This window comes from Solanum verrucosum, unplaced genomic scaffold (genome assembly GCF_900185275.1).
Source record: "Solanum verrucosum unplaced genomic scaffold, falcon-dt-bn FXZP01000180.1, whole genome shotgun sequence".
NCBI lineage: Eukaryota > Viridiplantae > Streptophyta > Magnoliopsida > Solanales > Solanaceae > Solanum > Solanum verrucosum.
The window spans coordinates 1,555,840-1,572,208 of NW_026020402.1; the positions used below are offsets into that span (position 1 = coordinate 1,555,840).

At 35.1% G+C, this 16,369-nt stretch overlaps 2 protein-coding genes across 2 annotated transcripts in view; both read right to left on the minus strand.

Moving 5' to 3' along the window:
• LOC125840269 (uncharacterized protein At2g23090-like) overlaps positions 1–16,369 on the minus strand; it is a 376,400-nt gene that overhangs the window by 179,890 nt on the left and 180,141 nt on the right. The window lies entirely within an intron of this gene.
• On the minus strand, positions 11,191–11,646 carry LOC125840270 (SKP1-like protein 1B). Its single transcript, XM_049519245.1, has one exon. The coding sequence runs from the start codon at positions 11,644–11,646 to the stop codon at positions 11,191–11,193; it is 456 nt and encodes a 151-aa protein (XP_049375202.1).

A 16,369-nucleotide genomic window follows, 5' to 3' on the forward strand; every position in this document is an offset into this window, starting at 1 on the left:
AAAAAACTTCTAGAACTGTTCAGTAAATTATGCACCTCTATCTGAAATAATGGAGATTGGGACCCCATGAAGTCTTACCACCTCCTGAATATATAACCTGGCATAATCCTCTGCTGAATGGGTAGTCTTTACCGGTAAAAAGTGGTTTAATTTTGTCATTCTGACGATAATCACCCAAATAGAATCATGTTGTCTGCAAGACCTTGGCAAACCCGTGATGAAATCCATATTGATCATCTACCATTTCCATTCCAGAAGTTTTATATTCTGAGCCAAACCACCGGGCCTTTGGTGCTCTACTTTCACCTGTTGGCAATTTGGACACTTAGCAACAAACTCTGCAATGCTCTTCTTCATGCCATTCCACTAATAAACTTCTCTTAAATCGCAATACATCTTTGTGGAACCCAGATGAATGGAATATCTGGAGCTATGAGCTTCCTCCATGATCCTCTCTGGGAGTCCATCCACCATAGGTACGCATAATCTACCTTGATATCTCAATACACCATCTCCCCCTTGTTCAAAAGCTAATACTCTTTGCTTATGAACATTTGCCTTTAATTCTAGCAAAATGGGATCTTGGTCTTGCTTTTATTTCACTTCTGACACTAGTGATGATTTAGCCTCATTCATCACCACTATTCCTCCTTATGTGGAATCCATCAGTCAGACTCCTAAGCGTGCAAGTCTATGCACATCTTTCGCTAACTATGTTTTCTTCATCAACATGGGCAGTACTACCCATAAACAACCTGCTCAAGGCATCTGCAACAACATTCGCCTTACCTGGGTGATAAAGAATACTCATCATAATCCTTGAGTAATTCTAACCACCTCCTTTGTCTGAGATTAAGCTCTTTCTGGGTGAACACATATTGAAGACTCTTGTGATCAGCGAACAAATCCACATGAACACCATACAAATAATGGTGCCATATCTTCAAAGCGAAAACTACGGCAGCCAACTCTAGATCGTGGGTTGGATAATTTTTCTCATGAACTTTCAAATGTCTAGAGGCATAAGTTATAACTTTGTCATTCTGCATTAAGACACAACCCAGACCAACTCTAGATGCATCACAATACACTACAAAACCCTGAGTACCTTCTGGTAATGTCAAAACTGGGGCAGTAGTCAACCTCTTTTTCAATTCCTGGAAGCTTTTCCACAAGCTTCAGACCATTGAAATTTCAATGTCTTTTGAGTCAACTTGGTCAAAGGAGACGAAATAGACGAGAACCCCTTTACAAACCTTCTATAATAGCCAGCCAAACCCAAGAAACTCCTAATATCAATTGGAGATATGGGTCTAGGACAATTCTGCACTTCCTCAATTTTCTGAGTATCCACTCTAATTCCATCACCGGAAACTATGTGGCCCAAGAACGCCACAGACTCAAGCCAAAACTCACACTTAGAGAACTTGGCATACAACTCCTTATCCTTCAAAGTCTGAAGAACTATTCTGAGATGGCTAGCGTGATCTTCTTCATTCCTTGAATGGATTAGTATGTCATCAATGAAGACGATAACAAACATATCTAAATAAGGTTTGAATATTCTATTCATAAGATCCATGAACGCTGCTGGTGCATTAGTTAAACCGAACAACATCACCAAAAACTCATAATGACCATAACGGGTCCTGAGTGTTGTCTTTGGAATGTCACATTCCCTTACTTTCAACTGATGGTAACCTGATCTGACGTCTATCTTAGAAAAACAAGAAGCACTCTGAAGTTGATCGAAAATATCATCAATTCTTGGAAGAGGATACTTGTTCTTGAAGGTAACCTTGTTCAACTGACGGTAATCTATACACATCCTAAGGGAACCATCTTTCTTTCTCACAAATAAGGCCGGAGTGCCCCAAGATGAGACACTTGGTCGAATGAAACCTTTATCTAGGAGATCTTTCAACTGCTCTTTCAACTCTGCTGGTGCCATTCTATATGGTAGAATTGAAATATGACGAGTATCTGGAAGAAGATCTATACCAAAATCTATCTCTCTCTCAGGAGGGACTCCGGGAAGATCATCAGGAAACACTTCTGGGAACTCTTTTACTACAGAAACTGACTGAATAGGAGGTATCTCAACACTTGAGTCATTAAATCAGACTAAGTGATAGACACACCCCTTAGAAACTAACTTTCTTGCCTTAAAGTACGAAATGAAATGACCCTTAGGCATTGTTGAACTGCTTTTCCACTCTAAGACTGGTTCATTTGGAAACTGAAACATGACAACTCGAGTTCTACAATTAACTACGGCATAACAAGCTTGAAGCCAATCCATACCTAGAATGATATCAAAATCTACCATGTCTAGTTCAATTAAGTCAGCCATGGTGTCTTTGTGATTGATGGTAATGACACAATCACGATAAATATGCTCAGCTAGAATAGACTCCCCAACAAGTGTAGAAACACAAAAGGGTTCATAAAGTTTCTCAGGAAGAACATAAAACTTATTTGCAACATAAGGGGTCACCAAAGATAAACTTGATCCTAGGTCTAGCAAAGCATAAACATCAAAAGCAAAGACTTTGATCATACTAGTAACAATATCTGGAGAGTTCTTTTGCTCTTGACGACTGGTGATTGCATAGAGACGGTTTGTTCCTCCACCCGTACCTGAAGTAGTTCCTGTAGGTGCAGCTCTGTCTGGGGGAGCAACTGATGAAGATTGGGCCCTATTGCCTTGATTTCCACTACCTTGCATGTTCTTTGGGCACTCTCTCAAGAAGTAACCCTCTTGTCCACACTTGAAGCAACCTGTCTGGCCCTCACGACATTTACCTGAGTGGGTTCTACCACACTTAGCACATGCAGGAGCCTAGTTACCTCCTTGTGTCACACTACCTTGAGACTGTGTAAGTCTAGTTTTGAAGTTCTGCGAATTCTGGCCATTATACTCACTTCTGTTTCTGGGTGCAGGTGCACTAGTAGATGATGGAGTAGGCCCCTTTTGCCTTTGCTGAAAGCACGAACGGTTCACATTACCTTTCTACTGCCCAGACTCATTTCCTGTCTTAGCTTTCTTGTTTCTAAATTATTCCCTGTCCCTCAGCTTCTCTTTCTCCACCTGCTGCACATAAACCATTAACCTTGATATGTCCATGTCCCCGATAAGCATTGCAGCCCTTCCTTCTTTACTTGACAGACGAGACAACCCAACAACAAACAAGCTCATTAAACTCCTCATGTCCGCAACCATTTTCGGAGCATAACGGGATAGTTGGGTGAAATTCAACCCATATTCATGAACACTTAGAGAATCCTGCTTAAGTATGAGGAACTCACGTACCTTTACCTCTTTAAGTTATCGAGGAAAGAAACGCCCCAAGAAAGCCTCTTCAAAACATGCCCAACTCGCAGGTGGTGCATCCTCAGCTTTACTCCCTTTCCATTGATCAAACCAAGTCCTAGCAACATTCTTCAGTTGATATGCAGCTAGTTCAACTTGCCCAGTATCAACAACATGCATTACATCAAACACCTTTTTCAGTTCCTCAATGAAGTTCTCTGGGTCCTCTGTAGTGCTTGAACTAGTGAAACTTGGGGGATTCATTCTCAGGAACTCACGAATCCTCGAAGTGTCAGCCTCTTCTTGTCGAGCTCCTCTCTACTGCCCAACTTGATTGGTCACAACATGACTGAGCATTCTAATAGCCTCTCTGAACTCAACATTAGAGACTTCTCCTTGTGGTTGCACTTCAGGTGCATTGGGTAGTTCTTGTTCCTCAGGATTCCTCTATAACATCCGTCAATTTGAAATAACTATGAAGAGGTTTAGAATTGGAAATAGTCATTTTTGGAAGGAATTCAAAAATCTGGAAAATTTGGGTAAGTATGGGAAAAAGTGAGTTTTTGGCCAACTTTGAACAGTTATAACTCATAGCTCAGGATGAGTTAGGTGTAGTTCCAGTTAGTTTTGCAATGTTCATGGAATAGTCTTTCCAACGCCGCCGAGTTTGGTTGATTCCGAGTTCGTATGAGTAAGTTATGCCCTTTCGAAGTTGGGCTGTTGGTAAGGGAAGTCAGTCCGGAAATTGTAAGGGTATTTTGGTCTTTTCCCTAGCCTTTTCTTTTGGATATATATTAAGGTTGACTGATTTTAAATCAGTTTTTCCTTTTTAAAGTGAGAGTTAGGGTTCTTGATAGAAAAGGAGAGAAGAGAATAAAGGAGAAGAAGAAGCAAACTTCGTAGAGATCGTCATGGATTTCGTCGGGGGTAATCGCTATTAAGGTATGTGAGATCATAGTGTTGGGTTGATTCTTTCCCCCACACGCCATACTCGTTTTAAATTCCGAGAAAAGTTTTAGTTGGGGTTGTTGAAATCTTGTGGTGAAGATTGTTGAAGTTGTAGTTGTATTATGTTGAAGTTCTTGTTGGTTTGGTGTATGTTTCTGGTGGTGTTTTTGAGTTGAATCTATTGTATGTTGAGGGTTTTAATGATTCTTAAGTGTTTGGGGCTGGAACCTTTGAGGTTTAGAAGGTTTAGAGTTGGAAAAAGGAAGGAGAAAAGTCTAGTTTTCGGGCAAAAGGGCAGGGGCTTCGCCCCAGCCAGCGCGCCCCAAAAGGGGCTCTGAAGCCCAGCCCTTGGGGCGGTGCGCCTAGCAGAGCGCCAGAAGGCCCCTTCTGAAGTTGTAGGGCTGGCGCCCCGCGCCTCTCAAAGCACCTAGGACGCCAACCTTTCCAATTCTTTCCCCTCTTTTTCATACATGTTCCTTGGTAATGTACCAATGTTTTATAGTTGTTTCCAACACTCCAAGGTACATTTAAACCTCCCGAACTCATCCATAAGCATGAGATTATTACCCTTGAATTCATAATCCAATTTGAGGAAAGTTTGTCTCAAGGTCAAGTGAAGTTAGAGTCAATCTTAGAAGTTAAGAAGTAAGTCCAAGCAAGTCTTTAAAGTTGTTCAAGAGTCTTTATTGAATGTTTTAACTTCATTTTAAGGCTCCACTTTCAAGTCACGTAAAGAGTAAAGAGTTTTTTGTTAAGTCAAGAGTTTAAAGTTGAGTTCATTTCTCAAAAGCTATTTGGGAACTAAGTATTCCCAAAAAAGTTTATACATGTTATTACATGTGAGTAAGAGGGGAACCATGTTTTCCAAAAGAGCCTTTGGGCTAACTTTTGAGTAATTATCTCAACTAAAGAAAGATGTGTTTAAAACACTTATGAGCTAAAGTATATTTTTGGGAGTAGTCTTGAGCACCGAGTGGGGACATGAGTTCATATTAACTCAACTCTCCATAAGAACCATGCGGCCAACATGGGGTTTAACGGGTCATACTTTTTAGATGATCCCGTAAGTTAAGCTAGTGGATCCACTTAGTAAAGTTAGCTTCCTATATCACGGCAGGGTATATGATGGTCCTTGGGCAACGTGAGGTAAAACGTTGTATCACCACTTAGTTTCATAGTGGTGGTTGTCGGTTAGAGAAACTCCCACAGCAGTAGAAAGTGCATAGTTCCTCGAGGAGTTCTGCTTAGTATGGATGGGGGTATGAGACTTCATTCATGCATTGCACAAGTAGACTTTGAGAGGAAACATGATATTTTTATGATATTATAAATATTATTTTGACGTCATGTTTTAATAGTTTTACAAGTTTTATATATTGCATGTGTCTTATTGCTTTATATTGAGTTCAGTTATTCATGAATTGAACAGAGCCAAGGTAAGAGTTCCTTTTTACTCCTGTCAAGCTTAAGTTGTGGTTTAGCTTTCCAGCTCGCATACTCGTACATTCAGTGTACTGTTGCCAGTTGGCCTGCATCTTATGATGATGCAGACACAGGTACCCAGGACCAGCATCTGGTTCGCCGTTGATCCAACTGAGTACTTCAGAGTCAGTGGTGAGCCTCTTTGCATTCCGGAGGACTCGATTATTTTGTTCTCTTTGTTTTGTTTTATTAGGATGTCGTGAGGTCTGTCCCAACATCCATCTCAATATTTTAGAGGCTTCATAGACAGTCAGTCAGTTTGTTTGGAGTCTCTCATCTATGTATATATGTAAATATTCTATTTTGGTACTCGAGTTGCCTTTTTGGACAGATTTTATCAGTTAGGTTGTTTTATAACCTTGCATTGCATTGAGTTATTCCGCTGAGTTAAGAAAGCCAGGCCAAGGGTTCGCTTGGGGGCCAGGAATGGTCTTTGAGTGCCGGCCACGTCCAGGGTATAGGCTCAAGGTGTGACATCCTCCTAGCTGGACGACCTCTGACTGCTCTATGTGGAGGCATGATTATCTGAAACACGCGTAAGCATGAAATAGAGGGAAACTTTTAGAGATCAAACTCTACGCACGAAATGAGTGTGAAAGAAGTGAGATAGTTCCTAAATGTTGCAGCCCCTTAATTATAGATATGGCGCGCTTCACACCGATAATTAGGACTCTACAAACACGGCTTCATAGACTCCCTAGGACTATTGAACTCTGGGCTCTGATACCAAGTTTGTCACGCAGCGAGCCTACACCCTGGACGTGGCCGGCACTCGGAGACCATTGCTGGCCCAAAGCGAACACTTGGCCTGACTTACTTAATTCAACGAAAGACTTAACTTAACAAAATAAACTCATGTAATAGTTTAAATGAAAATATCTTAGCCAAATTGGCAACTTCTATCTCTAAACAAAGTATCTGCAAATACATAGATGAAAGACTCATAACTAACTATTTGACTGTCTATGAAGCCTATATAATACTGAGATGGATACTGAGACAGATCCCATAATATCCTAATAATGAAAGACTAAAAGCGAATAAAAGAGTCCTCTGAAATGCAAAGAGGCTCACCACTGACTCTGAGTGCTCAACTGGATCAACGAGGCGCTGGATGCTGATCTTGGTTACCTGCGTCTGCATCATAAGATGATGCAGTCCAACTGGCATTAGTACATTGAACGTACGAGTATGCGAGTTAGAATGCTAAACAACAACTTAAGCTTGAAAAGAGTAAGAAGGAATACTTACCTTGGCTCTATACAACTCATGAATAACTGAACTCAATATAAAGCAATAAGACACATGCAATATATATATAACTTGTAAAACATTGTAAACAACTTAGTTCGTTAAAGATAAGACAATAACAAACTCAACTTTACTTATATATAAAAGTAAATATAACTTTTGTGGGAGATTCTCTAACCGACAACCACCACTATGAGCCTAAGTGGTGATACATCGTCTAGCCCACGCTTCCAGAACTGTCCTATACTTTGCCATCATATAGAGCGCTTAACTTAGTGGATCCATTAGTCTATGCTAAAAGCATCTTAAGGAGTCATCTAAAAAGTATGATCCTTTACTACCCATGATGGCTACATGGTTTATGGAGACTTGAGTTAATATGAACTCGCATCCCCATATCGGTGATCAATACTACTCCCAAAAATATACTTAGCTCATATGTTTTAAAAACAATCTTCTTTCTTTGGTTTGAGATAATTACACAAAACTTAGTATAGAAATTCTCTTGGAATCGATGTTCCTTTTTCTTGCTCAAATGTGAAAACATTTATAAATCTTTGGGAGTACTTAGTTCCCTTATAGCTTTTTGAGAAATGAACTCAACTCTTTACTCTTTGCTTAACTTGAAACTTGAGCCTTAAAACGAAGTTAAAACATTTGTTAAAGACTCTTGACAACTTTAAGAAACTTTGCTTTGACTTGCTTCTTAACTTCTAGACTTGACTCTTAACTTCTGTGACTTTGATCTTAACTTTCCTTGAATTGGATTATGGATTCAAGGTTTATGATTTTATGTTTAGGGATGATTTCTAGATGATTTGAAGTCATTTAGAGTAGTTAGAATCAATGGAAAGTGTTAGGACACTTTAGAATAACTTAAACAGGCTAAACGACGAAAACTGGTGAAAAACGCCAATCCGGGCGCGTCCCTGGCTTTCCACGCCAGGCCCCATTTTACTAGGGCTCATTTTTGGCGCACTGCTGGCGCGCCGCCCCAGCCTTCCTGGCGCTATGGGGCGCGTTACGCCAGCCTCCCTTCAGGCAAAATTCAGACGAACTTTTGATCACATTTTCTAACCCTAAATCATTCTAATCCGATTCTTTTTCCCAAATTCACTTTAGATTCATGTACCATATCATATACAAAAAAATATAACTCAAACAACTCAGGGAAACAACACTTAATCATCAAGAAACTCCTAAATCCCAACTCATATTCAAGAACGAAATCAATACAAGAACAACTATCAAGAACATCAGTTTCTCAATCATTTTAGGACGAAAACACATTGAATTAAACATGCTTGGCGCGTGGCTGAACTAACCCAACTCTATGTGATCTCACATACCTTGTAGGGATCACCCCCGACGAAATCCACAAGCTAAACTCGACTTTCTACTTGCTTCTCCTTCTCTTTTCTCCTCTTCTTTCCTCTTTTCTAAAACCCTAACTCCTTTCCAAAAGCGTAAGACTGACCAAGTTCAGTTTAGACCCTCAATTATTTCACTAAAACGAATTAAAATAAAAGGGGAAGGAAAAGACCAAACTACCCTTCAAAAATACGGATTTGGACTTTCCTTAAGCCAACAGCCCAACTTCCAAAGGGCATAGCTCACTCATCCGAACTCGGAATCGCGCAAACTTGGCGGCGTTGGAAAGATCATTCCAAGAGATTTCCAACCATATCTGGAACTACACCTAAATCATCCTGAGCTTGGAGTTATGGTCGTTTAAAGTTGACCAAAAACTCATTTTAACTTACCTATAATTTTCCAGATTACCTTATACCTTTCAAAAATGACTAATTCCAGATTTTAAACTTCTCTCTAGTTGCGAGATGTTACAGTTAGACCAAGAATGAGGCAAAATTGAACTCTTTGTAATCTAGCTTAAAATGAAAGAGACCTTTTATTATATGATACTTATAATTAGCAAAGTTGAATGATTTTTTTATTACAAAAATAATTATTTTAACATTTTCTACTCTTTTTTATCTAGCATAAAAGGGACGAAAAAAAACAATTATCTTGAGTTAGTCTTACTAACCAATCTTGTGGATGGTCAAATAAATTTCAACTTCAAATGATAGAAAATGTGAATAAGTTATCCTCCAAATTTGTTCAAACATTTGATAAATTATTAAACCTGAGTAATCTCAATTATCTAAAACTTCTGATTCCCTAGTAAAGTTCAATGATTTTTGTTACTATATATTACAAAATCCAGTTAAGTAAATTTCAATGATAAATGAATAAAAACTGAATATTTTTTATGCTGCAACTAGTAATCTAGTAAAAATAAAATAAAATAAAAACTATGTTATCACGTGTGAAATCTAAAGTACTCTGTTTTTTCAAGTTTCATACGTGAACTATTAGGTATGAGAGTTTCCTGCCTAAATTGTGATCAACTATATATCAAAACGTACCTCAGATCATCTATATGTTGTTCCCTTATTCTACCTGAAATATCACCACCATTAAAATAGGAAAATTGAACAATTGTCAAAATCCATAAACATGTCTTTGGAGACGCCTTCCTCCGAATGTTTCTTCCAGTATTCAATCACTTTAATTTGGTCATTGTTTTGCTATGGATATTAGGCAGGGGAATTACGTTTGAAACACAATCGTCTTCAATCATATTCTTGAAAGCTTGTGACCTTACGGCTATCGCCTCGTCTAGTACAAATACCTTACCATCGCAAGTCTTTAGAGTTAAGAACTTTGTTAAAGAAGACATGATGATAAAAATATAATTGTATAAGAGATGTTAATTTATTTTTGTTGAGAATAATATTGAAAGGAGATTTGAATGATTATAATGTCTGAGAGGTTTGAAGGGCTTAATTTATAGAGCCTTAGGTTTTCACTGTTCTAGTTGAAGTAGGAAGTCAAAACGGGAAAAAAAAAAGTTCATGGGAATATTTATGGAGACTATTGCTTAAAAACAAAAAAATTCTTGTAATTGGAGTTAATGGGAATTTGAAAAATCCAATCTTTATCACTCAGAACATATGTAACAGATAGGAAGATGGTGATAGGTACAAGAAAGCTTTTGTTGTGTATCTTCTTGTAAAAGCTGAAGTTATTATAACTTTGGAGAATGGTGTTTGAGTAGTTGTAGACACATCTCTAAGCTATCACTAAGTTTTCTTTTTTTATACCCTAAACAAGAGGAAAATTAAGACTCTACCTAATTTTCTCAAATAATATAACTAGCTTTAATTTCTTTCCAACTAACCTTCTTATTCATGATTTTTTAAAAAGACATGTAAAGAGAAAGTCTAATATTTAATATGAGACGGAGGAAGTAACGTTTATCATATTATTTTATTTGTATGTTAATTGTCCTCCCAACATGAACGATATAAGTGGAGAGACTATTCTAGGTCTTATGATTTAGAGAGAAAAAATGCATCATTATCTCATTCAACTATAACACATTTTTTAAAAGACACTGAAACTTTGCAAAGGTCCTAGCACCCCCTTAAATAATTTAAACGTGTTAAAAATATCCCAAATTTCGATCAATCTCACGTATAAGAAAGAAAGTGCATACACACACCAACTATTACCTACCACGTGCCAATTATTTTTTAATTTTATTTTCATTTATTTCTCATTCTATTTTTTTAACAAAATATTCTCTTTACTTCTTCAATTGTTAATGTGAGTTGGACTGCTGTAATCCAACCTTTTTCCTCCTCTTCGCCACCGCCGGCTTCACTGCTCTAACTCCATTTCAACCATTTAATTTTTCTATCATCCAATCATAGTTGTATGGGGTAACAGAGGAGGTCATGTAATCTAAATTATTTGAATTGGATATCTATTGAAATATGTCATTAAAATGTTTCCAACCTCAAATTCATAATTTAATCTGTCGCAAATGTGAATTAGTCATTTCTAGTGAATATACAATATATTAAAAGAATTAAAACATTGAAAGTTGCTCAGATATATATCTAATTTAGGACTATTTAGAGGAGATTTGAGTGAATAACATATCTAAAAGGATAATATTTTTTTCTCAAATAACATAACAAGCTTTAATTTCTTTCCAACATAATTTATAAATCATTCAAAATCGAGCAATATTTCTTCAAAAAGGAACAACAGAAGATAGAACTAACAGAAATAAAATAACAATAGAAATAGGATATAGCTAAGGAAATAAGGGAAATATTATAAAATCATTCAAAAGCCCAAGCATTCTCTCTACGGACCTCCTCCTCTTCCTCTGGAGTATAATCATTCACGATACCAAATACTTCACGTATTTCCTCTATTGGTTTCCCTTTGATCCTATCAACAAATTCTTGGATTATTACCTCCTTTAACTGCTTATCATCAAAAAAATTAGTAGCCAAGAGAACACCAACTAGTTCTGATTGGCTCATCTTCAAGAAATCCTGATCAAAACTCTTTAACCGATCTTCCGTAACACCTTCTTCCGAATATTTCTTCCAATATTGAACAATTTTGGTCATTGTTTTGCCATCAACATTAGACAAGGGGATGACATTAGAAGTACTATCCACATCTTGTACCATGTTCTTGATGACTTCTGACCTCACAGCTACAGCCTCATTGAGTTTGAATTCCTCACCATCACTAGTCTTGAAAGTTATGAGTTTTTCTGAAGACATGACAAAGAAAATAGAAAGAGCTATGAATGAATGATTTCAATACATGAGACTATCTTGGTCTTTTATAGTGTATTAGGTTTTAATTACTTTCCAAAGTTGTGGTAGGAATATGGAAAGCTAAATATTACATTGACCAAAATTTATTATTTTTCCTTTTTTGAAGTTTAATTAATTTTCTTTTTAAATCTACCTATTATGTCTTAAATTATTATGATATTGATATAATTTAAAGTAACAAGGAAAGTTCTAAACTCATTGTTCTTTAATCATCTACTAAAATATGAATCATTTCTGATAGTTATTAAAATCCCTTTGTTTGACTACATTTCCGATAAAAGTAATCGGGAAACTAAAACAATAGAATGACCATTTGATCATTTACTAATTATGTCTATGTCTACTCGGATCTTCTTCGGGCAATTGGGTAAGTTTAAATAAATAAAATTCGACATCGTCGCAACTATACATTATTTTGAGTGAATAATATATCTAGAGAATAGAAATATTGAGTGTAGCTAATAATATCTAAATTTTGGATTGTTTAGTGGAGACTTGAATAAGATATCCATTGAAATCGTTCATTAAAAGCTTTTGAATCTCAAAATTTAAAATTTGATCTACCGCAAATTTAAATTGATTATTTCTAGTGAAAAATAATATACTAAAAGAATCAAAACATTGGGATTTTTTCATATGTATAATTTAGGACTATTTAGAGGAGATTTAAGCTAGTCGATATTGAAAAAATTCAACTCATAAGGATGATGCGTTGTAATGTATAAATATTATGTAATTGTGTTTGTTATTATTTATACATATCTAATGTAAGCTATACATCATACATATATACAATCTTACACTATTTATATAATATTGATACCTTACATATACATTCATCCATTTAATTAAATAAGAATTTGGTCAATGATACATTTACTTGAGAAGGCGTAGTAAATATTGCCCTTTGGAATATTACTAGTTTTTTTTTTCCATACAATTGTAACAATTGATTTGTTCTATTGTAATATTTTAAGCTCATCCACTATCATCTTGCAAGATGTACTATATATTGTGCAAAATAAAAGATAATACATATATATACGCTCATCCAACTAATATTTTTTAGTTTCTTCACCCAGTGTTTATTATCTGCATTAAAGTTTAATTAATTTGAATTCGCGCCAAGTAGGATCTCACTCGGACTATAGCGCTTTTTCTATACATTCTTCCAACAATTTTTCTTTATATCAAGTCAATTGGATATGCTTTGAACGAAAATAATTCAAAATTATTAAAAAAAATAAATGTAGATAGTTCTTTTTTATATATCAAATTCATCTTTTAACCATTTGTCAGTGTACCGAAGTCTGCATCAGTAAAAGATGCAGCACATCCGGTGGAAGGAATGTAAGTACATATGAAATTGTATTGTATGTAAAATTGTGGAATGAAACATAACATACATATCAAGATCAGTATAAGCAACTAGCATAATCATAATTGTGACATATGAAGGTTAAGAGATGAGGTCGTTCAGACTGCCTTAAGGATACCTCTTTTATCATATTTTAGTTTATTATGAGAGGTTAATAGTGTAACCAATATAAACCATCATGTGAGCGCATGGAATTTAATCTCAACCCGATCAACTAAGACATCTCATACCTTACTGAGTATGAGACATACGCGTACATATCATATTAATTCATAACTAGTCCTTACCATGAGCATAAAAGGAGTCACATGAACCAACGATACAATCCTTAACCTATGTCGACAAACGTAGTCAGTAGGAAAGGTTTGATCTTGACCTTGTGATAGAGATCCTTTATGACTCTAAACCACATCTGATATACTTCTCACACATAGGAATGAACCTTAACACATGTATACGTAGGATATAACCCGACTCAAGTTAATACACTCATGACGAATGATTCAGATCTTTAGCATAAAATTTACAATGTGTTACAACTACACTAGTGCTGACAATTTTAGTCCATATTTATAAAATCAATCCATTTTATTCATATTTCGATGAGTTGGATCACTTGTATTTCGGTTGGATATGTATGAATTTCAAATCTATTGTTAACCTATAAGAGTATCGACACATATGGGTAAAATACAAGTATCCATATTTGACCATGGTAAGCCAATTCAAACTTGATATATTTCTATAAGAAGGAACCAAAAATACATATTTTAATTAATTGAAGGTTAAATATATTGAATCATTTTCTGGAAATTTGTATTATCATATCCGTTCCTAATGAAATCATGTTTGTCTCTTCTTATGCTTTCAGATTAGTTTTATTTACTGTTTTTTCGCCTTTTTTTTCTTTTTCTTTTTCCATTATTTTTCTTCCAATTTTTTAATGCAAAAATAAAGAAATATAAATCGATCGGAAGAAGTCATTTAAAAAAGAAATGCAACGAGGTTTATTGTACACCACCTCATTCTGCAATTTTTAATTATTTTTTTTGTAAAATCGGACCACAAGAATCTATTGTATGCTACCTTACCCTGCATTTCTACGAGAAACTATTTTCTTAGCTTGAACTTATAACCCCCTAGACAAGCTAAGTCTGAAATTGAATCTTATAAATGGTGATGAATATATCTTTAGTAAGTTTATATGATATCGTTTAATTTATTTATAGAGTTTCATGAAAATAATGTTATTTTTCTTTTAATTTTGTTTTAACAAATTTATTTGACGATTTAAGTGCGGAAATGTAATTATACATTTATAATATCATAATTAATAAATACACTTTAAAATATACTTTAAAGACATGAAGAAAGAAATAGATAAGAAGAAGTAAAATAAAAAAGAAAAAGAAATGAAGAAGCTAAGAAATTAATAAAATTTTCCATGAATGAAAAAGGAGTAAAAATGAGTTAAATCATTTTATTCCATATATTTGACCAAATTCATTTTTATTGAATTAGCATTCAATTCATTTTAAATTTATTATATTTATCCAATAAATAAAATTTCAAAAGATAAGTTCATTTTAGAATTGTAAAATGATAATTGTCTTGGGATTCGAAATTAAATAGTGATAGTTCTTCTCTTGATTCATTAATCAAGTGAAGGATTTTGAATTCAAGTTAGTCCTTTTAATAAATCACAACTTATATAAGTGCTTGTTATTTTATGGTAAATATCTTATTAATTTTATATAACTTTAAATTTTCATATAATAAAAGAAGTAAATATGAAAAAAATTTAATAAAATTTCTTCTACTAGCACTGTGAAAGGGAAAAACATAAAAATTAGGAAACAAAACTGCTACATAAAATCAGTACATTTTATTTATATTTAAATGAGTTAGATCAAAATATGAATATCAAATCTACTGTTAACTTATAAGAATATGGACAATAAATATAGTTTTTAAATACTCCATTTTAAAGACATAAAAAAGAAAAAAAAAATAGATAAGAAGAACTAAAATAGGAAAATAGAAAAATGAAAAATGAAAAATGGAAAAATTAAATAAAAGTCCATAAAAGAACAAAGAAGGGTAAAAATGGGTCAAAGAATTGGTTGAAACGAGTTTATCCAAATTTATTTTTACTGTCTAAAATTCAACCCATTTTAATTATGATCTCATCTGATCATTTATCATGACTCCTATACATACACTAAGAAAAGAGCTCACATTCAAGAAAAAAAAAACATTGTGAAATAATGGAGGAAAAACAAGTGAAATTTAAGTGGCAGAGAGGTAGAACATTGGAGAAATGAAGCTATCGTTTTGTGTCATTGGCTTCAACTAATACCCCTTCTCCTATGAAACCATCTCTCATTGCCGTTAAATCTTGTATGTTGAACCGCTCTCAGTCTCTTCGAAATAAAAGAGAATTCTTAGGAATGTTTGAGGATTGTCCTCAAATTATTTGATGCTTTGGATTTAATATCAGATACAAAGATGACTTATATCTGTACAATTTGCTGCTCGAATTTGCCAGCTGGAAGCCTAGCTGATCGTATTGAGGGCTGGCGCTCCGCGCCTCTCAGAGCGCCAGGGACGCCAGTTCTCCCCATTCGTTCCCCACCTTTTCGTACATGTTCCTTAGCAATGTACTTATGTTTTCTAGTTGATTCCAACACTCTAAGGTACATCTAAACATCATGAAATCATCCATAAACATGAGATCATGAACCTTGAATCTAGAATCCAACTCAAGGAAAATTAGGATCAAAGTCAAGACAAGTAAGAGTCAAGTCAAGAGAAGTTCTTAGAGTTTTCCAAAAGTCTTTTGCAAACGTTTTAACTTTGTTTTAAGACTTAAGTTTTGAGTTTAGTAAAAAGTAAAGTTGAAGTTCATTTCTTCAAAAGTATATGGGGACTATGTATTCCCAAAGAGATTTAAAATGTTTTCACATTTAAATAAGAACGGAAACTGAGATTTCCAAAGAGCCTTCGGGCTAGTTTTCAGAAAAGAGTAATCACTTTCTAAATGAAGCAAGAGAGGAAGCTTTGATTTCCAAGATAGCCTTTGAGCTAAGTTTTTGAGCACTAATCTCAAATCACAGAAGAAATATGTTTTTAAGCATAAGAGCTAGTATATTTTGGGAGTAGTATTGAGCACCGAATTGGGGGCGAGCATGAGTTCAGATAACTCACGTCTCCATAAAACCATGTAGCCACCGTGGGTAGAAAAGGGTCATGCTTTTTAGATGAACCCTTTTCACAATAGACTAGTGG

What these genes read in the sequence shown, in the direction of transcription:
- LOC125840270 (XM_049519245.1), bottom strand. Translation starts at nt 11,646, where the DNA reads ATGTCTTCAGAAAAACTCATAACTTTCAAGACTAGTGATGGTGAGGAA.